Source organism: Vigna angularis, chromosome 2 (genome assembly GCF_016808095.1).
Source record: "Vigna angularis cultivar LongXiaoDou No.4 chromosome 2, ASM1680809v1, whole genome shotgun sequence".
Lineage (NCBI taxonomy): Eukaryota > Viridiplantae > Streptophyta > Magnoliopsida > Fabales > Fabaceae > Vigna > Vigna angularis.
The window spans coordinates 40854339-40879805 of record NC_068971.1 but is presented as its reverse complement, the minus strand read 5'-3'; the positions used below and the strand labels follow the sequence as shown (position 1 = coordinate 40879805).

Sequence of the window (25467 nt, the reverse complement as noted above, 5' to 3'; positions counted from 1 at the left end):
TGTAAAAATATAAATATATAAATCAATAAATAACATAACAATTGAATACAAATCAGAAACTGAAAATCATAACACTTAAAAGAAAATAAAAAAAGAAAAATGAAAATCGAAAAGTATAAAAAATGAATAAATGGAATTTAAAAGCATCTAAAAACAGAAAAATGAAAAATATAAAAAATATCAGTGTTAGAAGAAAAAACAGTGTTTAAATATAAAATTATCCTTTTGCTTTAACTAACATGTATTCGGTGTTAATAATTTATAAATTAAAATATTATGTCGACTCTCAATTTTAATTAGCCAATATATAAATGTAAATATAAATATATAAATCAATTTCAAAAACATCTAGAAATTAGAATTGAAAAGAAGTATGCAAAACTTAGAAGTAAAAGCCCAATGGGCTAAACACAAATCAACGAATAAAAATTTAAAGAAGCCCTATCAACGGTGTTTAAATTCTCGTTGATAAAATTTCCATAAAAAATACTGTTTAGATATAAAAATATAAAATTATGACCTTTTGTTTTAACTGACATGAACTTAGTGTTAACAATTACAAAATTAACAAATAAAATACAATTTTAGCCGTCAATGTTAATCAAAACGAAACATTTAATACGTAAGGTAAATAACTTGTTCTTGTATATAACCAATGCTTGAAAAAATATAAGTTTTTAAAATTAATCCAAAACTTACAGAAAATTAATTTAACCGATGTTGTAAATGTGAATCAAATTAAATCAAAACTTAAATATAATTTCATTACATTTATTGTAGCTTGCAATATTCGAATGGACATTATAGACATAAGAATCATATTTGAAAAGTCAGAACGGTTTCCAATATATAAAGTAACACTTGAGTAATAATCAGAAACTGAAGTTAAAAGAAAAAAAATACAAAAAAAAAGTGTTTGAAAATATGTTTGAAGTATATAAATATATAAATGTAAATGTAAAAATTAAATAAATCAATAAATAACGACAAATCAGAACGTAGATAATCACTTAAAAGAAAATTAAAAATTAAAAATTAAAATGGAAAAGTATAAAGAGAAGAAAATGAATTTCAAAAGCATCTAAAACTGAACAGTAAAAAGTATAAAAAATATAAATGTTTGAAGAAAAAATAATGTTTAAATATAAAATTCTCCTTTTGCTTTGACTGAGATGTATTTGGTGTTAATAATTTAATAATGGATACTTCCCCCAGCACCTCTCTATCTTCTTTTTACATCTCCAAAATTCCAATTATGTCATTTGTATCAACAACTAACGAATTTTGAAAATTGATAAAGAATTTTACAGATTTCAAACAGTTAAAATCTTAATCAATTTTTAAAAATTAACGAGGTCTTAACTCGAAAATTGATTAAGTAAATTTTTAACCAATTTTTAAAAATCAATTAAGATTCCTTATCTTTTTTATTTTAATGTTTTTTATTTTATTTAATATAATAATAATAATAATTTTTTTATTCAAACAAATAACATTTTTTTAATTTAATATTTTTTAATTTCGTGTTTTAATCTAAAATATTAAATTTTGTTTTTAATTTTTTAATATTTTTTTATTATTACTATTAAATAAAAAACAAAATATAAACTAAAATAATATAAAAATTTTTAAAAAAAAAACCTGTAAGAAATTTACTGTAAATTCCTTAACTAGTAAAAAAGATATATATTCATTCTAACTTTGTTTCGATTCATGTTATTAACTTAATATAAATAAAAAATTATGATTTATTATAGTTTAACCAACATTTAACAAAGTAAATGATACATTAGAACAAGAAAAAACATTATCCGCACACGTAATTTTTTTATATTAATGACCTCGAACTACATCTTGTTTCGTAAACAATTATGTTTGAAGTTCCATTATCGAATTTATGATTTCCCAAAACTTATGAGACCTACATTTTTTTATGAGTGAAATTTTGGGGGAAAAAAACCATATATATATATATATATATATATATATATATATATATATATTACTTAACCTTTAAGATACAATGTTCGTATAAAATTAATTAGACAATAATATCAAAATAAATAATAAAAATAATATATATTTCACAATAGATTATTTTCTTTAAAACCGATATAGAAATGATAATTAATTATTGTTATATTATGCAATTAAAATAAAAAACGAGCAATGGTACATCAAGAATTTTTTTATTAAATTTAATGATAGACTTATTGGTAGTCCAGCTACATTCAACAGCGATAAGCTAGAGGATATCATGCATTTGACTTATTCAAATTGCTCAAAATTAGGAATAACAATGTTTATTTTTGTGGTTTTAATTATAAATGCATTGCGTTTTGGAACTGTAAAATAGTATATAAAACACAAAAACTATAGTTAAAGAAAAGTGGAGAGATTTTGTAATAATCATTTATCAATAATAGATTTGATTGTTTCTCGCAAATTTTCTATTATTCTTCTTCCATTTCTGCAACAACTTCTATTAGAGTGTCAACTGAGTTTTAAAAAAAGATAGAGTATTGAGAAAAAACACAATATCCGACACAACCACGTTAGCTACAGTGTAAGCCCAAAACTAACTTCGCGTCATCCTGTCATTTTGTTGTCCGTTATTGTTATTATTATTTATAGGCCTTTTATTATCTGTAGTCCCTTTTCAATATTTACAACCTTCTTAGTTTTTGGATTTTAGGTTTATTTCCTACACTTTGTTTCTTTGTTTATATATTTTTTTAAATTCTTTGTTACTTGCACCTTCTTAATATCTGCATCTTTTTGTTCTGAGAGTCAGTCTATTTTCTACACTTTGGTGCTTATTATCATTTCAAATGTTTACTTTTTATAAAATTAATAAATTATAAAATAGAGGATAAAAAACTTTTATATTCATAAAGTATGAACACTAGCGTGATCGTTAATTTTATTCTATTGTATTAGATATATTATCTTTATTTTATTTTTACTTTTAGTTTGTTTGTTATTATTTTTTATTTTTATTTTGGACTTAATTCATATTTCTTCTTTTATAAATAGAGAACCTTGTGTATATTAACACAGAGGAGATTAATCCTATACATAGTTTTACTATATTATTGTTTAATAACATTTTTTATCCTCAATGATTAAATATTGTTTTAAATGTATACATGATCATCCGTCCTAATGCTTAATAACCTTGTTTTTTTTCCTAAATAATTAAATATGGTTAAAAAGGTATAAGTGTGATTGCATCATTTTAGTGTTTGATAATATTTTTTTTTCTAAATAATTAAATGTTGATTTAAAAGTATAAGTACTCGTGTGATCGTCTGCGTCGATCTACTACTTGTTCCTTCTCTTTTTCCTACCTTTGCTCGTGAATGGAGATGCACACGAGTAAAGTCAATCCTTGTTGGGCCATAAAATAAGAAATAAAAAAACTTTTGTTTCTTTATAGTGTTAGTGTTAGGGGAAATAAAATATTTTGAAAATCACACCAATTTTGTATAGTTAATTAAAGGTACTGCTTTTTGGCACGCACGTAAAGTGTTAATATTTTCCTAAACCCAAAATCTAATTTTCATAGACCATGACTTATTTTATGGTTTTTCATAGTTTGCCTAAAATAAACTATGGTGGCAACTCCAAAGCCTTTTTTTCTAAACCTTTTTTTTTCGATTCCTTGTCCCCTTATGATCCCAAGTGTGATAGCGAAAATAAAAGTTCTATAAAACATTATTATTCACATAAAACTTAAACATAATCCGAGTTTATAACATTGAAAATCTCATAAAAAAGTTATTTAAAACAAGTCGTGAATCCCCATCACTCGCAAACAACTCGACACTTTATACTCTATCCAGAACATCTGCAATAGTATCTACTCCTGTATAACCACACAAGTTACACGATCATCGCAGACTTACCAAACAAAACATGGGTGAGTTATCCTTATATCAATCATAAACATGAAAATAGTCATTTAAACACATATCATCGTAACAAAGTAATGAGACAAGTTACTCAACATGATTATATCACATCATAAACACAAACCAGTGGTCCATCTCTCATACCATACAACACAAACTTTTCATTAAAACATAGCAGTTCGAGTCATCCTGCCATCGCAGTAAGGACTTGTCTTCCTTAGTTTTCAAGGATTTATGAGTAAGAACATTAGCGAGTCAAAGCCAACGATGAAATATTTTTCCCCTCTCCACTGCCTCGCACAAGCGATAGGGTGCAACATTCAAACTCATCATCTTCCTATATCTTATTATCGAAAGAGTCATATATGGATTTACTAGATATGTATAGATATGTAGAACTCCACAACAATCTTTCTTCATTCACACACACATATTACGTGAAAAACCTCTCATAACTGATTGAAACATAATGGATGTGTATGGGTTTTCGTGAGTAATGTCTGTAGTAGTGATTGAAACCTTTGCACTATGTTTGAAAGAATAAATTTCCGCAATACAAATATATCTAAGAATGTCAAACATTTAGCATGTATGACAACTAATTTGCCTGCTCATTTTTGTTTTCTTAAGAATCGTGTTTTTCCCCAGTCAACAATAAAGTTTTTTTGAATACAATATTTTCAAGATGTAAATACCTGAGGGTTTTAGATTGAAGTTTCTCTTAATACAAAATTTTGCCTTACTTCATTGGAACGTTGAAACATTTAAGATATTATACTTACTACCAAAACTCCCCCACACTCCCCCAACTTTCAAATTCTACTCGCCGAGCCGGACTGCATAATTTTGTAGCACAAAACTGCAAAATTAGCACTTCTAGACCACCCATTACTTATTCTAACCACTTTTACAAATTTCTAACACTCCTAGATCTAATTATAAACTATTTTAGACTTAAACAAAAACATATAACCTATCTTAAACTAATAATCAAATGTTTATAACAAGACATCAACTCAAAAAACTCTAAATTCTCAACTTAAATACCAAAATCATATTCTGCCTATCCTAACTCATTTTTAAGTAATTTAAGAACTCTAACAAGTCAGAAATGACTTACTAACACACCCAAAACCTTTAATTTCACACAAAATCATTGATTCAAAATCTCAATAGTCCAAACCTCCAAAATGAATCTTAAAACTAAACAAAACATCATTAATGAACTATCCCTTAGTTTTGGGTCAGATTTCAACTAATTCATACTTCTAACAAGTCTGAAATAACATATACTTCAACCTAAAACATCAGGTTTCTAAATCAAAACCCTATCTCACAAACTTGTCTGGTAAAACCTCTAATTTCAATAATAATACCTATGTATTTGACAACTCCTTACTCCTTACCCTAACATCCATTTCCAATCATCATATACAACTTAATCACATACAATTCATACTTTCAATAATCTCAAAATCACATCATGTTCAACATTACATAAAGAAACCATAAACTAACATCACACAGACACAATAAATACTAGAAGAGATATCACAATTTCAATTAAATCATACCATCATTTAATTAATCACAAATCATACTCATAAATTAATAGTTAATAAGAAATACTAGCTTCCCTTACCTTTCAGGAGCTCAAACCAGCTGTATAGAACCCTACCATGCTCTCTCAACTCAAAGAGACCAAAGAACACTACAAAATGAAGACATGATCAGGGTATACCATTAAAACCATCAATTAGTAGAGAACTGAAGGAAATACATCATACATGAGATGGAGGAAGACCTCACATGCATTGAAGAACGTGAAACCAAAGAAAGAGTAAAAAATTGACTTACTTTATTTAAGAAACTAGTTGGGCAAACTTCAAGATCTCACTGCAAGGATCATACAAGCAGTATTTGATCTTCAAATAAATGAACATGGTGCAAGAATCCTTAAAGAGAAGGTTAAAAATTATAGAAAAGTAGTTTATAGAGAAATGATATGTTTCAAAATACTGAAACTCGTTTATAACAATTCCTTTTATATTAAAACCCTTTTAACATTAAAATAATAGGGTCTCATTATTTTTAACTCACTATCATCTCTAAAATACCATTTTTGAAGTCGTTACAATTTTTTTTATCCTTCAAGTTATCGTTTTATTTAAATTTAACTCTCTTTTTCTGTATGTTAATTATTTTTTTAATTAAATGAACAAAATTTATTTATTAAATAAATAATAAATGAAATTATTTATTATTTTTATAATTATAATTTTATTATAAAAAATAAACACACATACTATGCACATTTCACTAGTTCTTTCTAAAAGAAATCATAACATAGTCATATAATTTATTTTACATTTTACTTGATTTGTACCGTAATATTAAATAATTGTAATGTAGCTATTTTAATATACATCACAAAATAATGAATTTAAAATGTAAAAAATTGTATTATGCATAGTCTAAGTCTAGACCCTACTTCATGTATATATAAATAGAAAAGAAAAAGATAAGTATTTTATTTTGTTAATTGAAAGGTTTTGTACCGTTAGAAAGAATGAAGAGAAAGGAAGAAGGAAAATTGAAGTTATTGGAAGTAAGAGAAATTCAGAATAAATTTTAAGGTAAATTAAATTAGTGTGATAAAATAAATTTCCTTATATATATTGTATATTTTATAATTTGAATTATTTTTTAAAATAATTTAATATAAAAAGTAAACATTTGGAAATATAAATCAAATTTAAAGCAAATTATTAACATAAAAATTAAATTTTTAGATAGTTGTACATTAAAACAAATGATTTTACTAATATCAAAATTTAGATTAACTAATTCTATTTATTTATTATTTCAATTATTTATTAAAAAAATATAATTATTAATAAAAATTAATTATATTATAAAAGATTAATCAACTAACTTTAATTGTATATATCCTTCCCAAATCTTGAGAACCCAAAACAGAATTATATGTGGTACCAATTTCAAAATACAAATCCGAGATACAGGCCAGATTCTTAAGTTCTATATGCAACTATACGAGAGTATTCTACAGATAAATTTTCTGAAAGGTGCATTCGAAGCTGGATTCAAATTCCTCAACAACAACGACGCATTCAAGGTTCAATCTTCCTCTCAAAAACTCTTCCATGAATTCTGGTAATAACAAATAAAATTAAAATCACTTTTTTCCCTCTGTTTTTTGTGTTTATATTTTCCATTTTCTTATTATACAGTACATACATGTACATTTCCATTCAAGTGAAAAAACAAGAGTTATGATTTCTTTTTCTCTAAGAACCTAAAGGTAAAATTTGTATTGAGGATCATGAGAAATGGTTAAAGTAGAAGTAAACTTTTTCCCAAAAATAAATCAAATAAAGAAAGGAAAACTTTTTCAAAAACTCCATTGGTCTATATTTAAGAGTGTAATAACTAATTAATAATGCAAATTTTTTTAACACTTTCCCTAATAAAAGCACAAATATGTTACCTGAATTTTTGTAGGGCTCAAATGAAAAGTAAATATATCAAAAACCCATTAGTCAGAGAAAATTTACTAATTACTCAAATATTAAAAAGGATAAAAATTCAAAATTTAAGATAATTCACATATTCAAATTTATAAAATAACACGACAAGATGTGCTTAATGATCTGGCGCGAAAGCTAGCGCCCAAACTCAAATTAAAACAGCTTTATATATCAGCATTCACGGATCTTGCTCTTTAGTGGTTTCTTTCGAAATCGAGATTTCCCTCCCACTCTGTTCCCATCTTCTACCTTCTGTTTTTCTTTCATTATTATTTTTTTTTTCTCTTTTCAAGATTCAATGGAAAACCCTCACCCTGAGTCAAGGTGTTTGAAGCGTAAGCCTGAAGGAGATCTAAGCCAGGACCAGACAGATTCAAAGGGGCCGTGCCTCTCCTCAAAGATCCGGAAGAAGGTTCTACGTCAGGTTTCTCTCCTTAATTCAACTGCCTCAGACTGTGTCACCGTTAAGAGAGTCATTTACAACCTATCTGTACTTGCGGAAAAAGGTACTTTTGTGTTTTCATTATTAACGGCTTTGATTTGTGTATTTGCTTCTACTGAATTTCATGTTTTTCTTTCTCTGCCGTTTCTTTTCATCAGAGGATCTTGCAGATACTTTGATTGATTGTGGTGTTGTCCATGCTCTGGTGAAACATCTTCAACTGTCAGATGCAGGGAATGATGATGATATTAACCGGGATAAATGTTATGATGACGAAGTTACCATGCATGAGCAGTTTGAGGTGGCCAAAGGATGTTCGCTCATCATTGAGCTTCTGGCCATCAAAGTAATTAATTTCTACTATTTTTTTTTTCACTTTAGTAATTGAACAGTTTGGGTGTTTTTTCCTGAAAACATGTAATGGAATTTTGATTGTTTGGCTTTGATTTTCCATTGAATTTAGAACCTGTCTTAATCTGTATTGTATAAAATGACTTCAATTTGGATAATAGAATATTTATTTATTCATGTTATTTGCCATATATTGGATGCAGAACAATTATATACTATATTGGATGCTTATGCACTTGAGATTATGGAAACAATATGTATGACATAAAGTGTTGTTTTTAACATGTAATTGTTCTAGTGCTGTTGTTAGTCTTTATGTAAAGAGAAATGATTTACTTTTAACGAAGTTAATATCAGAAGTTAGTGTTGGTTTCTTGATGTTTCATGTAGAATGAATTACACTCTTAGGCACATCAATTTTGCAGAAAGATTTGTCAATTTTGATAGATGTAGTTTTCTATTGTTGACTATTGAATATAGAAGGTAAATGCATCAATACATGGTTATTTAATTTTTAATACATTTTTCATTGTTAAAAGATGCGGTAACATTCGAATTCTGATTTTGTTTTTGCTTTACTTTTATCGTGAAACAGCAAGAGCATCAGGACCTCATTGTAGGTGTCGGAGTCTTGCCTTGTCTAGTAGAATCTTTAAAGAGACACAAGATCTGTACTATTTCTGAACCACTAGTTTATCTTTTAAAGAGAGCAGCTGATGCAATAACAAGCTTAGCTCATGAAAATGATGACATCAAGACCCGTGTCAGGTTTTTCTCTCATTTTTTTAATCTTCAGTACTTTCAATAATATAACTGTATTCCTTATCCTTATATACATATGGTATATTCAGGAGGGAAGGTGGTATACCTCTTTTGGTTGAGTTGCTTGAATTCAATGATGTTAAAGTGCAGAGAGCAGCTGCACGGGCCTTGCGAACTCTTGCATTTAAAAATGATGGCAATAAAAATCAGGTAGTTAACTTCCTGCATTAAATTGATGTGATAGATTTTGTTGTCTCGGTTGTTTACAAGATATAAAAACTGCAGATAGTTGAATGCAATGCATTACCCACTCTTGTACTAATGCTTGGATCGGAGGATCCTAAATTACATTCTGAGGCGGTAAGATGCTTGAATCACTTCACATGATTAATGTCTTTGGTAGTTTGTTGTTGCTTGCAGAGTTCTACTACTAACACATAACTTAATTTATGCTTTTTGTAGATTGGTGTAATTGGAAATCTGGTCCACTCTTCGCCAAATATCAAGAAAGATGTTCTTTTAGCTGGTGCTTTACAACCTGTCATTTGTTTACTCAGGTATCGTTGTGCTTCAGTCTTAGATTTCCCTGTTAGAAATCAATAGAAAAATTATATGTTTATCAAACAGTAGTAATTCGTTGAAAGTGAGTTATTCCTTTATTGTTATTATTTGGTAATTTGTACTTTTCCTTCTAAATAACATTCGTTAGTCTATATTTTCAATTATAGTTCCTGTTGTTCGGAGAGCAAAAGAGAAGCAGCCCTTTTACTTGGTCAGTTTGCCACGATAGATTCAGATTGCAAGGTAGATCAAGTAGCTTTGCAAACTTGTAAAACGATTAATCAGTTAGTACTAAAGTCCACTTATTGACTTCCGTATTTTTTGGTTCATACAGGTTCATATTGCCCAACGAGGGGCTATTCCACCATTGGTTGATATGCTGAAGTCTTCTGATGCCGAGCTTCAGGAAATGTCATCTTTTGCACTTGGGAGGTTGGCACAGGTGATTTCTAGAAGCAACAAACATTTAGCCTTATGCTCATAAAAAGTAATATAGAATTGAAGAATCCAAATTGAAATTTTTAGTATCATAACATAACAGTGTCTGATCAGCCCGGTCTAGGATTGTCAATTAATAAAGTATTCAAAGATAAACTTTGATGAGCATTATACTCTTTTTACCCATGGAACATCATTTTTTGGGTAACATATTCCTCAAGTTATCTCTGATCTGACTTCTATAATAATTAAAATAGTGATTATCTATAACTTTCTCAGAGTTGTTATGCGACACTATTTCAAATTGATAATCACGGTTGTGTGTTTATATTGTAGCATACGCAACCTTGTATGTTTAACGTTCATGGTTTCTGTGATTTTATGCGCTGATTTTTACTCTTTCCATTTTCTATCATAACTTTATATTTTGCACATGACGTTTCAATGTTAGGACTCGCACAATCAAGCTGGTATTGTTCAAAGTGGAGGTATAGAGCCTCTGCTTAAACTTCTTGACTCAAAGACGACGCTTGTCCAACAAAATGTTGTTTTTGCTCTCTATGGTCTTGCTGATAACGAGGTAAAGTTAATCTCCTTGTTCTTTTTTCTGTCAACAATGTTTGTTGTCTTTTAAAATTATTAGAGTGGCGAATCTTTATTAAAATACTTTGGAGAGATAATTTGTTTGCAGATGTAGAAAAAAGATTTAGAGGCCAAATATATAAAATATACTATATATATGTGTGTATGTATGTAAAAACAATTGGAGACGAAGTCTCTCACATCCGAGAAAGCTACGCCACTGCATTGATCCACAATGATAATGATATGCTGTCGCTGATGTAACGATATTTTTTATGATAGGACAACGTTGTTTGTATTATTAAGGCTGATGGCTTTCAAAGACTGAAAGCTGCAAATTTCAAGAATCAAGTATGTTCATTTATTCTTTGTAATAAGAGTAATAAATTTGCACTTAGTATATGATTACATTTCTAAACGATAACTTAGTAATATATGTAAACACACAACCCCTCTCACTCACTAAGTGGATTTTCTTGTGATTATCACTTGCAGCAAACTGTAGAGTGTGCAATGAAGGCGTTAAAAAGATTAGAGGAAAAGACTCAAGGGCGAGTGAGTTTTCTTGCAAATTCTTTGCGGGGTGACTTGTATATGTTTTCCGTTTGTTTTAGTGATACCGTATTGGATACTATTTTTTACATCTATTCCTCTTTGACAGGTGTTGAAACACCTAATACGTCTTATGTGCTACCCTGAAGAAAAGGTTCAAAGACGTGTAGTTATTGCTCTTGCGTATTTATGTTCTCCTCGTGATAGTAAAACTATATTCATTGACAATAGAGGTAAATTATTGATATCTGCATTTTTTTTAATTTCTAACTCACCGTATATCGTACATGTGTTTCATTCAGCATCACTCTAAATTTCCAGGGTTAAATTTGCTGCTGGACATGCTTAAATCAACAAACGTAAAGCAGAAGGGTGATGCTTCAGCTGCGCTTCACAGAATAGCTGCCAAAGCCCATTCTTCTGTTGTCTCCCTTTTTGAACTTCCTCCTCGATCACCAAGTCTACAGGTACTTTACTCTTCTCCTGTGGGGCTTAACACGTTTTCGTTGACGTTTTCTTTCTCAATTCTTTTTTTGTTAACCATTAATATTTTCTGCAGATGTACTTGGGCGAGGAATATGTGAACAATTCAAAACTTTCTGACGTTACATTTCTAGTTGAAGGTGGAGTATCTGCTGTTAAATTTTCTCCTGCTATTAATTTTGTTTACTTTCTATGCTCACTGGTTACGATATACGATCTAATTTACTTTCTTTTCCTTTCTTCAGGTAGAAGCTTTTATGCTCATAGAGCTTGTTTAGTTTCTTCAGACATATTTCGTGCTATGTTTGATGGCAGTTATAGGGTAAGCATTAATTGGTTGTATTGTGTTTTGTTTTCATCCTTTTTTTCTCTTATCAATCACTTTGAATTAAAATACGACTAGTGGTTCTGTGGAACTGAAGCCGTCAGTCAGATGAAAATATCCATACTAATGCAATGTCTTACGAATTGTGGTGCAGGAGAGGGAAGCAAACAATGTACTTATTCCAAATATAAAGTGGGATGTCTTTGAATTGATGATGAGGTGCATTTTTAGCCATCTTTTCATTTTGATTTTGTAATATCACAACTAATCTTACGTTGAAACTTCTAGATTTATATACACTGGATCGGTAGATGTCAGTGTGGATATGGCTAAGGATCTCCTCAAAGCGGCAGATCAGTATCTTCTAGACGGTCTTAAGCGTATTTGTGAATGTGCTATTGTTCAGGTACACCAAACTTGTGTTTCATGATTTTTTTTTTTCTTTAATAGAAAGCTTTTGTTAATTTCATCTCAAGGCTAACCAACTTAATTTTATAGGAAATTTCATTGGAAAATGTTGTACAACTGTACAAGATGGCTGAAGACTTCAATGCTACTTCATTAGGAAATGCATGCATACTGTTTATGTTGGAGAAATTTGATGTACTGAGTCGTGAACCATGGTATGTTATAATTTTTACAACCTGTACAATACTTCCAAACTAGGCCGTGTTTATATAGTTGGGTGTGGGTGTACTGGGAGCGTTCAGTCCGTGAAGCCCAACCTTCATTTAATTCATCATTCTATTATATATTTTCATCTTTTCAATATGCAGGTATAGTACCGTGATACATCACGTTCTTCCAAACATAAGCATGTTCTTCTCAAATTTACTTGCCAAATCTCATCCAGCTGACTTGTGAGGACTTCTAGATTTGAACCAATGTAACAAAACTGTAATTGTTAGTTCGATATCGAAGGCTCAGTGATGGTTATTTCGAGGGAGGAGGTTAATTGGGTATAATCGGATCATTCTTTTTTTAGTGTATGCAGTGGGGGAATAGTAATTTTTGTTTGAGTAACATATTAATTTATTATTTTTACAGTCATGAACTCTTCACCTCAATGGAATCTTCCTAATGATCTGTCTTTGAAGGAACTGCCAATGAAAGTTTTGGCCTGGTGATGTGATCAAAAGTCCAAAAATCCTGGACAAATTCATGAATTTGTTCTCTCAAAGCTGTATACAATTGGGCAATGAAACAATATTACAACTAAATTGAAAATTCATTCCCCAAAAGTCATCAGAAATAACAATAAATTAATAAAACATGACTCTATTTTATTATGAGGGTCATCAAACATTAGAGAAATAGTAATATTCTTAATAATTATTGCTCTAATGCTTGAACTTTACTAAATCTAACAATAAGCCATTATAACTATTTTTTAAAATTCAATTGTCACTACGTTTTAGCAATTAAATTGAGAAGTAATAAAGTATTTAATTATAAATGTTTAAGATATTTCTATTAAAGTATTATATGAATTAGTATGCACATATTTAGAGTTGTCAAAATGGATAATTTGGCCCGATTTGACTTGACCCATCACGGTATTTATCACGGATTGGTGAGTTAAAAGGGTTAGTTCATTAGCTCACTTAATTAATTTTTTTTCACTCTCTTCTTTTGAGATTCTTATAATATGTTACTTTGATCGATCAAATTAAAAGAGTAATAATTGAACCAATTGATATAAAAGAAAATGAAACAAAAGAATATATTGTTATATATATATATATTCTAAGTAAGCTATGAAGCATAAAATTTTGCTAATTTAGTTTAATGAGATACACAACTTGACCAAGAAATTACATATAGTCAGTTAAAAAAATATATAGCACAATAGATAGGTTTAAAAATAAGATAAAACAAATGATATATTCCTAAATTATCCCATCTATAATATTATTCATCTATTAAATTAGATATTATTCAAATAATCTAATATAAAAATCAAATTAATATCTCTAAAAATTTATATTCTTCAAATAATCTAATATAAAAATCAAATTTTTGAATTATTTTTTATTTTAATTTTCATTAAAAAATAAAAATTAAAAAGCTCCATCTTTCATTTTTTATTGTGAATATATTTTAAGTTTTAATTGATTAATTAATATCTCTAATTGAATAAATTAAAATAAATATTATTTTTATATATTTAATTAATATTTAAACTTAATGTAGTGTTAATAATTTAAATTATAATATTATCATGCATATGTATTCTTCAAATAATCTAATATACAAAAATCAAAATTTTGAATTATTTTTTTATTTTTATTTTCATTAAAAAATAAAAATTAAAAAGTCCCGTCTTTCAATTTGGTAGGTAAAGCCAAAAGAGTCAAAACAAGTTTGTGGGTTGAAATTATCAATTGCACTCATGGAATTTTGACAAACTAGTGAGTTAAACCCGTTTTGTTATTCATTAGAAGCTAACATAAAATAATTCAATATGTACAACTCAGTGAATATTTATTCAATTTATAAAATTGTTTTAACAAGACAACAATCTTAAAGAGTCGGAAATATGAAAAAAAAATGTGAAAAGTCAAGTATAAAAAAAAAGGTTAATGATTGATAAATATGTATTTTTATCACATTTTAAACACTTAATCTTAATTTTTTTAAATAATAATTGAGTTTATATTTAGTGTTTTAATTGAGATTTTCAAAAGGAATTAATTGAACTTTAAATAAAATTATTTATTAAATTAACTTTTTAAGTCATGTTATATGATAGACGTTTTAGGTAGACGACTTACATTAAAAGTTATAGTTATACAAGTTTAAATTAGAAAGTAGTTTGTTGAAATCCATTGGATAACTTGATGAATCGTCTATTAATTGAGTTTTGATAATATAAAGAATTACATAGATGTTTTCTAAGTGTTCTAACTCGTACTTTGTGTAGTTAAAGTGTAAGCAAACTCATAAATTGTCTACCGATGATATAGTGAAAGATTGTGTAGTGCACTTATATACCATATTGACAAAATAAATTACTTACTAAGAGAATATAAGATTATAAACTTAATGAAGAAATAAAGTCTTATTGAAGATTTAAAAGAGAAGCTTATACATACAAGTCGTCGGATAATGTGTTGTTAAATTTGTCTAATTAGTATATCGCTGAAATCATCTAATACTTTAGAGGTTCAATGGATATCTACTGTATTAAGTCTTATGCACACAAGTTTGAATTGTCTAATGCACTGAATTTTTTCCAACAAAGTCTCTTTGAATTTCTCTTCCATATTAAATATCTATAATATAAGGATGGTTTACAACATTGACATATTTGCAACTGAATTAGGTTACTTTTGATTGATTAAATCAAAGCTCAAAGTGTGTATGAGAAACATATTTACTCACAAAAGTTTGATATAAAATATGTTTAGCAAAGTGCAATGATCATAACCACTACGCCATTCATTAAACACGTTTTATGTTTTATTTTATAATGTATTGCATTATCTTCCACATGGAAGGTTAAAGTTTATTTGTGTTGATTCTACTGTGATTTTATAGTTTATTATGATGTCTTGTGCAATTAAAGTATTATTCCATATATTTTCTTAAAAATAGAGTCTTATTGAAATTTGATTTCTATTTTTAGTATTCTTTTAAAATTCTTGTTGATAATTCAATGTTATTTTTTAATTAGAATTTTTGTCGATTTGTTTAAATCTCATCACCTTTTGTTTTCTCAATTGAAGATGCAATTTATATACGTTTGGAACATGTAAGATAAAACTTCATATATATATATATATATATATATATATATATATATATATATATATATATATATATATATACCTTTAGAACATGAAAGGTAAAATTTTATATATATATAGGTTTGGAACATGTGAGATTTAAATTAAAAATTTACCCGTATATGTTTAGAACGAGTGAGAATTTTAATGAATTAATTCATTCTTGTTTGATTAATTAAAACTTATTTAAAAATTTAATAAATGACAATAAAAGGATAACTGATGAAGAATTCAATATGTCTTTATATAATTGTTTTCTTTACATAATCTACTACAAATTTTTCTTTTATCTTTAATACATGTTTTAAAGCTTTTTGCATATTATTATAAGTATCACTTTTTTGAAATTCCTCTTAAATTTGTTGAAAGACAACTTGAGTTCACTAATCTTTTCTATACTGATAATAGATATTTTAGTGTACTTAATTTGATCATAAAAGTGAGAATGATCAATTATGAACTTGCCTGATTGAAGAATGAAATAAAGAAGTCAAAAGAAGGAGTGTGTGTTGGTAAAAAGAAGTTGACCAAGATTGAGGTGAACACAAAAAAAAATATCGATAAATCTAAAGATTAATAATGACAAACACACAATAACTGTTAAAAGTTGAAACAAAGAGAAAAGATATCTATTAGACTCTCAACTTGTCTTGAAAATAAGGTGTGAAAAACTTTTAAGGTGCAAATAAAAGTAATTGTCTCTATAATTAATCACTCAATTATCTATTTACGGAATGTATGCTAATTAGCATATAGGTAATTGCAGACCCTACATAAGTTGAACGGAACGGGTAATTTATCCCATCTCACAATCCATATTAGCCGAACAGATCTTGGTAAGATAAAAAAAAAAATTCCACTCTCCTTTCAATCGACACGCCTTTGCGTTCTGCTTCAGTATTATCCCAAACAGAGTGTTGAATGAGTAGTCGCACAGCACAGTGATGAGTGTTCAGCTATCAGCTTTATGGGTCCCCAACTCTCCGTCAATTCCCACAAACTTCCTTCCCAACCGTGGAAGATTCTCCGTATCGGCTCTCTCATCCCCATCCCCCACTATTCAGGCAGCCCTTTTCCCCCTTTCACTCGGCTTTCTATCTTTTTCCGATACACTTTCATCTCTCGATATTGCATCTCGCGGGCTTTGTTTTTTGTTATGTGTTGCTATTTCAAAAATTCAAGCTTTCATTTTTTTTTTCGTAATATATTCAGTTTTTTTGATGTAGATAATTGGCGTGGGAGGCCCCAGTTCGAGGGATAATGGATATGGAAATCCCAACGGCAACTTATTTGATGGGTTTCAAGGAGAGAGTGATCATTGGAGTGACCTGGACACTGATCTTTATCACTGGACAAAGACATTGCGCCCTGTGCAGGTAAGGTATTTGTTTATGTGTCTCCCCATTAATATGCATTCTCTACTGTTGCATTAGTGCAAAACTCGGAGTGCTGATAGTCTTGTGGGGCATGGGGCAGTGGTTTCCTGGTCATATTGCAAAAGCAGAAAAAGAACTGAAGGCGCAGCTCAAGTTGATGGATGTTGTGATAGAGGTGCGGGATGGACGAATTCCCATGTCCACAAGTCATCCGCAGGCAAGTATCTTTATTTCTTTTTTAAAATTTAAAAATATTAACTTTGTTAAGTATCCGCTTAGAATTGACATGAGTGATGTCTTATGCTATGATGAAGGCTGCATAGAAGATGCTAAAACTAGCTTTGGAACTTTCATATTTTGCATTGATCGTTATACATTACAGAACCCTTAATTAAATAGCTAGATAAAGGGACAACCCTATAAGTGCGATCGTCTAGTGTTTAGGGAATTAAAATTAAAGTAAAAAATATAGTATATATAACTCCTCAAGCCCAACCAATAAAATCATTCAGCCATTTAATTTTATTTCTCTTGGGCCTAAGGGTGCCCAATCTATCATTTATCCTTTGTACCCGTTGTTATCTTGAACTAAGAGCCATTTGAACAAACATCTCAGCACGCACAAAAGTAGAAAGTAAAATGAGTTAAACTACATGAACACGTGAAAATCAACTTGTACACTTCACCTGTGGGAATGTTGGCGACGAAAAAGTTGAGGTGCATAACTTGATTCTTTTTATTTTCTTCTGCTACTAGTGCTTCTTGAGAAGTATATCCAAACTAGCTGTGATTGCATTTGATAGAGCTCTTTTTTGTTTTCCTCACTCCTTCGTATTATTCAAAGCCTAAGAGGTTTTCTTTTATCATCTTCAATTTGGTTGAAGAAATATATACTTGTTTCTTGCAGTTCTCTATTGTTGGTCTTAGCGTCTTTATTTAACAGGTAATTCAGTTATAAAGTGTTGCAGTCAGTTTGCATGGTTTCTTTGTTTCGCAACAGTTTATTTTTTGTGTCTATGCTAAAAAGTTTTATTAATGTTACATAATATTGGGACATGAAGTATTAGTAAGCGTAATAAGACATTACATCCCAATACCATATCGAGACCACATGTTCTAGGATGATTCATTCCTATTCTTCATCTTACTGTTACTTCTTTCGTAGATGGATATATGGCTTGGAAATAGAAAGAGAATTTTGGTCTTAAATAGAGAAGACATGATATCAACTGCAGACCGCAATGCTTGGGCAGATTATTTTACTAGGAATGGAACAAAGGTTGTCTTCTCCAATGGGAAGCTTGGAATGGTATTGAAACAATATATTTTTTTCTCCCATAGCCCTCCATATTCTGAAGTTTCATTTACAGGATGCCTGATCACGTGTTGTCAGTACAGGGAACAATGAAGCTAGGCCGTTTAGCAAAGGAATTAGCAGCTGATGTAAATATTAAGCGTAGAGCCAAAGGGCTACTTCCTCGTGCGGTGGGTTGCTCCTAGTAATTATTGCATACCCATTTTTATTGTCTTTTGCTCATTTTCTTATGCCAAGTCTCTGGTAAAAGTCCTACTTTTCTTTTTAAAGAATAAGGAAAACACACCTTTTATAGGAGAAAGAAATAACTGTACTGTGTGCGCACTAGCTTTCGATATTCTCTTTCTCACTTGTAACTTGAAAGGGCGACTTTTCCATAAAAAAAATAAAGCAACACACGGTTTGTTAGATAAAGAAAGAGACGAACGCCTTCTTGTTTCCACAAGTCACAACACTCTTTCTCATTGATCACTTGTTCTCTAAATTAAAATGTGCTCAGTAAATTGTATATGATAAAAAAAAGTATTTGCCGATTGTTGTCATTCACTTGAATGCCTCCCAAATTATTATCACGTAAAGAATGTATGCTACTGTTTAATAGATTCGAGCTGGAATAGTTGGATACCCTAATGTTGGAAAATCATCTTTGATCAACCGTTTGTTAAAGCGAAGAATGTGCCCAGCAGCTCCCAGGCCAGGAGTTACAAGAGAGTTGAGGTAGGTTATTCATTTTGTTTAAACAAATAATTCTTTTTATTGAGAAATTGGGAGTATTAAAAATTTGCAGCAGTTTCTTTTATTCATGAATAATTTGTATTTTATTTAACCTATTACTCAAGCTAACTTCAGTACTTTTAAGTTTGTATGTCATCTATTCTTGATTCTTAAATGACAACTAAAATGAGAAAAAAGGAATGGACTACAAAATCTCATGGTTGCATCCTCCTGCCCTCTGAATTTCATCAGTAAATTTTTCATCCCAAATGTTGAAAATTTTAAATTCTGGGTATTTTTTTGCTCAACTAACGATATACATAGTACATTCTGTTCAAGTGCTAATAGCGTCAAACACAGTTTCCTGCAAAAGTATGCTGCAACTAATTTGTTCCGACTATAGGTGTAGGCTCAAATAAAACAGTAGTGGATCACTTGTTCTTTCATAACATGTGCTGAATATGTAAACTGTCATTTCTTTCTTTATGTGATAGGTGGGTTCGTTTTGGTAAAGATCTTGAACTTCTGGATTCTCCTGGGATACTCCCAATGCGAATCAGTGATCAGTCAGCTGCTATAAAACTCGCCATATGTGATGATATCGGAGAGAGGTCCTATGATGTGGCTGATGTTGCTGCAATTCTTGTGCAGATGCTCACAAAGCTTCCCACAGTAGGTATGTGACGTGACAGAGAATCCTATTTTAGTTGAGAAAAACGTCTGTTTCTAGAACTCTGACTTTCTTTCTCATGGCACCTTGCTTATGATATCAGTGTCAACTATTTCACTGACATTTTACGCTATATATGTTTTTCCAACGTGCGTTTCTGTTATTTACAAAGTGATACAGCTTTGTGGTCAATATTAAATTGTTTGATCTCTCTTTCCTCTAAAACTACCGATTCTCAGTCTTTGTTTTGGTTGCAGGAGGAGATACTCTTCGTAAACGGTACAAAATTGATGTAGATAGTCAAAATGGTAAAATGTATGCGATTCTTTTTCTAATTCACATTTATATATGTCTTGCATTTAGAAGTTAGACAGTGCTAATGTTTCTTCTTAACATAGTACAGTGTATTTTATTTACTAAATTGCAGATTCATAGAGAAGCTTGCAGTTCGAATATTTAATGGAGATGTTCATCAAGCAGCATTCCGCGTCCTAGCAGATTTTAGAAAAGGTAAGTTTGGTTGGACGGCACTGGAGAGGCCCTCTACGTGAAGGCACATGTTTGCATGAGAGCAGAATTCTCCAAAGCTTGATTTGAAAATTATAAGACCTTCTGAAACTGACTGCAGAAAACAACTCCAGATGGATTAAGATGAATGTGGATATTGTGGTTATGAATGACATTGTGGAAGAGAAAGGTGATGTTCCCACAAGACTGCATTTGAAGCCTTGAGGCACACGAAAGAAAGGATTTAAAGCTATTTTTACTATGTAATTTGGTGTCAAGCATCACCGTGTCTGTATATAACTAGTAGTGTGCTTTGGGATGGGAGTTTGTATGCTTGATGGTAGTATATATTTAATCATTATAGGTAGATGTTTCTTAAAAATGAGGGTTTATGCTTTTAGTTTTTTAATGATCTTCTAGCTTATATAACCAAACAGATAAACATGGTTGAGCCAAAGCAATAAAATGGTAAAGACGAGATGGTGTAGCTTTGCACGGTTACATAAATATACTACCTGATCTAGCCCCCACCTATCTTTCAGGGCGCAGTGGTGTAGCTTTTCTCTTTGTTACGGCAAAAAAAAAAAATCACATTCTGTGGAGCTGGAACATGGTACCGATTATGGGTCTGGATTAATAAACCTGGATTAATTATATAACATGAAGATTTAATACTATTAAAAGATGGTTTGGATAAATGACTTTGGAACCAATGGGAATCTGACAGTTTATTCATTTACATTCTTAACCTCATACTTTAAGCCACTCACCATTTTATATTCGGTGATTCTTTGTCTAAATCTGAAGGAATAAAAGCACAATGTAATCTTTACAGCATAGTAACACTTACCTTGAGTAGGGGGAAAAGTGGTTAACCAGTGGGAATATATGAAAGGTACATATACTTCGTCCATTGGAGTTTCGCAGATCCTTAGAAAGCGCCGCTTATTCACAGTTTTGTGCTATCAGTAAGTTTTCCAAAGCGTTGATAGAGCAAAGTCAAATGAATTGTAAGGGATAAAATTTCATCACAATCTCTATGTGGTTCCAAGCTTGCAATTACAAACAAGGGGCAAACAAAATACAAAAAAAAAAAAAAACCAAATAAAACCAACCACAACCGTGTCCGTGAAAGAATGGTTGAATTGTATACAACAATCTTTTCTCTCTTAGAAATACTTCAAATTTCAATGTCTCCGTCAATTGCGGACAGCTATATTACATTTGTTGCAGACATAATTTTATCTAGCAATTGTGGAAGCACAAGCAGGGTCGTCTTTGTTTGACCAGCTTTCTTTAATTCGACAAGCCTGCATTGGCCTTTCAATTTGTAGTGTTTCTGCGGCTTCCTTCTCCAATAGCCTACAATATCTTCCAAACGTGTCTACACTAACCTGAAGTCTAAAATCTACTCCAAACAGAAAACTCATCTCCAACCTGTTTAATTCAGATGTGCTTACTCCCCCAACTTTTGCATAGTAAGCATTATTGTAGAATCTGTAAACCAAACAGCAAAGTAAGCTAACAGCTTCGGCTGAATGAAACAAATATAGACAATGACAACTACTCAAAATGGTGAAAGTATGAAGAACCATTCTTTTTCTTTAAAAACATTTTTTGTCAAATTTATAACTGATTCCTCATGTTAAGGTTGTCATTATCAACCGGCTATAGCAGTTACTGATATAACAATATCAGGCCCACAAACAGATAAGTTTTACATATAACATTACCATATCCACCACAAGATACATAATGCATACAACGACAGCTAGATATTATGTGCCCTTGTTCAATTTTAAACTTGCACTTACGCGTCATCTACAAACTTTGCGGCTAGCATAATGCTTGTTATCAAAAGCCGGTGCACATTAAGTGAAGTCAATTTGATTTCTGTGTGCTGAATAAATCTATCCACATATATCTGTGCCACAACAAAGCAAGATGGGCTGCAACCTGAGTACTTGAAGATTCGATCAATGTACTTACGAACACTCAGACTAGGAGCTCTTAAACCATGGAATACTGTGACAACATCTTTTAAGTGATTTGCCTCCAATAGCGTTTCATTCCTCTGAACTAATCTCTCAAGAAGAGAAGAGAGAAGTGATAAAACCCGAGGAACTCCTACTCCTTTATCTGTTTCCTTAAGCCCCAATGAAAGGTACATGTCTGAGCTTACATCCTCAGTTTCAACCGCAAGACTCCCCATATCCAAGCTGCAAACAAATGAACATGATAAACTTAAGTCTGTTTTAGAGGCACCATGCGTCCGTCCAAAGCAGAGAACAGAGAAGCAACAATATTAATGTATTGAAAGAGAAAAAAATGTCAGCTAAGTTCAACTGAACGTTTTCCCTAACACACCACAAGTGCTTAGAACAAAAGAATGACAATCTATCAACATAGCCAGAAAAAGAGTTATGCCCTTCCCTCCCCAAAGAAAATAAAACTGCAAGAGCCCTCTTCCTAATGCATAAAGATAACTCATCCTATGTGTTACAAAATCTTATGATCTGAAGTACTCAGAGAGAAGTTCTAATCCTATATATAGTCTCAGTCAAGACACAACTTGATCTTTCGTTAGATCTGAATAACCCCTTCATTGATTATCTGGCTCGAGCAACCTAAAACCATACTATTCCCCAGATCTCGAGTCTCTTGTCCCAAACCAAGAACCAAAATCAACAAGTCCACTCCACTCGAACCAATTCCCTATCTCCTTAGCATAAACGAAAATTAACAATTGTCTCAACCAACAGAGAGAAACATACCCAATTTGTTCATTCCCGCAGTCTCTGCATGTAAGCCCCACCCAGATCTCAAAGTCACCAACTTTACTTCCACCCCGCCACCCCCCAGAAGCTATACCGCAAAGATTGCCGCAAATTTCGTTACAGAGACAAAACTTTTAGCTCGTGTCAGGTAAACACACTCCACAAAATCCTCCCCCCAGAAAACAAGAGAGAGAGAGACACACACACACAGAAAGAACGAAGAACAGAAAACAACTCAGCCTTGACCAACGAAACCAACCAGAGAAAAGTGAAAGAGAAGACTAAAAAACAGACACAAGAAATCCCCACTGTATTAAGCCAGCAGAAAGAAAAGAAAAAAAGCAACCTATGCTGCAAGTACAATGCAAGTAGCGAGGAAAAGAGAGAAAAAGATGTAAAACTCACAAGATTGTGATGTGCTAAGGGACTAGTATATCTTGCGGTAGGGCTGTGTGGTGGTTGTTCTTCATAAGGGTGAGGCAGAGGAACAGTGGTGCTGCGAACACAGATAGATCATGTCTTTCTCCCCGCCCAAACGGACTCCAACATTCTGTGTGCACAGAAATAGTTGACAGTGTTGTGTCTTTGTAGGATTTGTTCACACCCTGCTGTTGTAAGCTCCCACACAACAACACAACACAAGGATTTCTTCCTTCAATTAATCCCGAAACCTTCTTCCTCTCTCAACAGATAGCGTTCGTAATGCATTCCACCACTGTCATATCATATCATGCCAAAGCCAACATGTCCCAATACCATTCATCTTCCACAGGAAACTCTTTTTAATGCTTTCAATTATACAATTTTAGTCCCACCTTCTTTGAAACAACTTTCTTAATATATATATTTTATTTATATTATATGCACATATGCACTCCTCTCATTATAAATTTTTTCTATATCACATATCTTCTTATGTAGGAGTTTATCCATGTAAATTTAACCAATTGCCAAAAACTTTTTTTAAAACAAAAAAAAACAAAGAACTCATAACCGAATTATTTTTATATAATTATATGAGATAATAATTATTAGTTAAAAATATTTTATTAAAATATCTGTATAGTATTTTTTTTCTGAGAATTAAAGAATAAATGAGATCCATATTCTCACAGAAAAAAAAAATGTTCATCGGTGCGGTGGGTACAGTGAAAAATTAGACAAAGATATGCTAGTGATGTCACAGAAAGAAGAAACTAACTTTATAAGCAATTTGGTCATGGTTAAAGCACCACAATAAAAATAAAAAAACAGTCTTTTTTCTATAATGTTCTTGCTGCTACCACACATTCATAAATACATTTTCTTCTTTTAAATTTATTTGATTGAGATGCCTAATGAACTATCATATTCTTTAGTGGAATTTGAGTACAGTGATTCTAGATAATTTAATATTTAATGTTTACATAAAGCAAAGCAGACAAGAAATCTGTGCTGTGAAAGGTCAAATATTCTCACAGAAAAGCTTCAGAATTTAATTTCAATAAATATTGTAATAGTATCAGTATAAATGCATGTTACGAGATTTTAAAAACCATAAGTGTATGGTTAGTGAGTCATAACTGATTATAAGTGTATAGTTAGTGAGTCATAACCCATTATGATTAAGAATAACAATAATGATTAAAAATGGGGATATGATAAAAGTATAAATGTCTTGTGACTCCGTTTTGGTCATTAAAATATTTACTTTTCACTTTCTTTATTTCTTGCTGTACATTTTTTATTGCTACTTATTTAGACATTTAGACGCGCTTTTCATTTTTTTTTTCAATCGTCATATATAATTTTTGTTGTTGAATTTATAAGAATAAAATTGTCTAGATTAAAATATCACTTTTAATTAATGATAAATCCAGTTTAAAATATATAAATAAATATACATTTTATTTTTAAAATTAATTTTATGAGATTAAATCAAATTTAAAATTTATTTTTTAATATAATATCGGAATCAGCCAATGACATGGGTGGTTGTGGAATTGCTGTGTATGTTAATATATAGCTTCATTGATATGTTGTTTGATATTTCACAATAATTTTAATTAAAAAAAAATGGTGTTGCGTTGAAATATTCCTTTGCTTTGGGACCAATAATTTTGTCAATTTAAATATAATGACAATAACGATTTTGAAAGATAAAGTTATAATGTGAGAAAGTGATGTAGTTTTGGTATTATATTTACGAGTGGTATGAATATGGATCTTTAAATTTACAAATCATATAATGCCACGACATCGTTTTGTCATTTCTTTCTGGTACAGTTGTGTTTTAATATTTGCGTTAAAACACAGCCAATAAGTTAAAATGTTTTTTTGTATGATACTTTATGAGACAAAATTTCAATATATTAAAAACTAG

The 25467-nt window shown here is 30.4% G+C and overlaps 3 protein-coding genes across 5 annotated transcripts; 2 read left to right on the top strand and 1 right to left on the bottom strand.

Annotated features, from left to right (window-relative positions):
- Window positions 1-7654: 7654 nt before the first annotated feature.
- LOC108347942 (ARM REPEAT PROTEIN INTERACTING WITH ABF2) lies at window positions 7655-13025 on the top strand. Its single transcript, XM_017587405.2, has 19 exons — window positions 7655-7968; window positions 8063-8250; window positions 8851-9023; window positions 9107-9227; window positions 9303-9377; window positions 9480-9574; window positions 9746-9821; window positions 9913-10020; window positions 10468-10596; window positions 10881-10949; window positions 11094-11153; window positions 11260-11383; window positions 11472-11617; window positions 11710-11773; window positions 11879-11955; window positions 12113-12177; window positions 12247-12364; window positions 12457-12581; window positions 12735-13025. The coding sequence occupies exons 1-19, from the start codon at window positions 7761-7763 to the stop codon at window positions 12820-12822; spliced, it is 2109 nt and encodes a 702-aa protein (XP_017442894.1). The 5' UTR covers window positions 7655-7760; the 3' UTR covers window positions 12823-13025.
- A 3522-nt stretch (window positions 13026-16547) lies between these two features.
- On the top strand, window positions 16548-20856 carry LOC108347975 (DAR GTPase 3, chloroplastic). Of its 3 annotated transcripts, none has more exons than XM_017587452.2 (9): window positions 16548-16810; window positions 16973-17122; window positions 17223-17339; window positions 18288-18431; window positions 18521-18607; window positions 19039-19154; window positions 19646-19827; window positions 20079-20129; window positions 20249-20856. In XM_017587452.2, exons 1-9 carry the CDS (start codon window positions 16691-16693, stop codon window positions 20254-20256), a joined length of 975 nt encoding a protein of 324 aa, XP_017442941.1. In that variant the 5' UTR covers window positions 16548-16690; the 3' UTR covers window positions 20257-20856. The 3 variants fall into 3 exon arrangements, with proteins under 3 accessions (XP_017442941.1, XP_052728360.1, XP_017442939.1); XM_052872400.1 differs by having other exon boundaries at window positions 20079-20136; window positions 20225-20856; XM_017587450.2 differs by having other exon boundaries at window positions 16549-16810; window positions 20079-20136.
- Window positions 20857-21332: 476 nt separating this feature from the next.
- Window positions 21333-23923, bottom strand: LOC108347976 (cyclin-P3-1). Its single transcript, XM_017587454.2, has 4 exons — window positions 23511-23923; window positions 23103-23193; window positions 22143-22547; window positions 21333-21825 (listed from the first exon to the last, which is right to left on the bottom strand). Exons 3-4 carry the CDS (start codon window positions 22538-22540, stop codon window positions 21570-21572), a joined length of 654 nt encoding a protein of 217 aa, XP_017442943.1. The 5' UTR covers window positions 22541-22547; window positions 23103-23193; window positions 23511-23923; the 3' UTR covers window positions 21333-21569.
- Between the last annotated feature and the right edge of the window lie 1544 nt (window positions 23924-25467).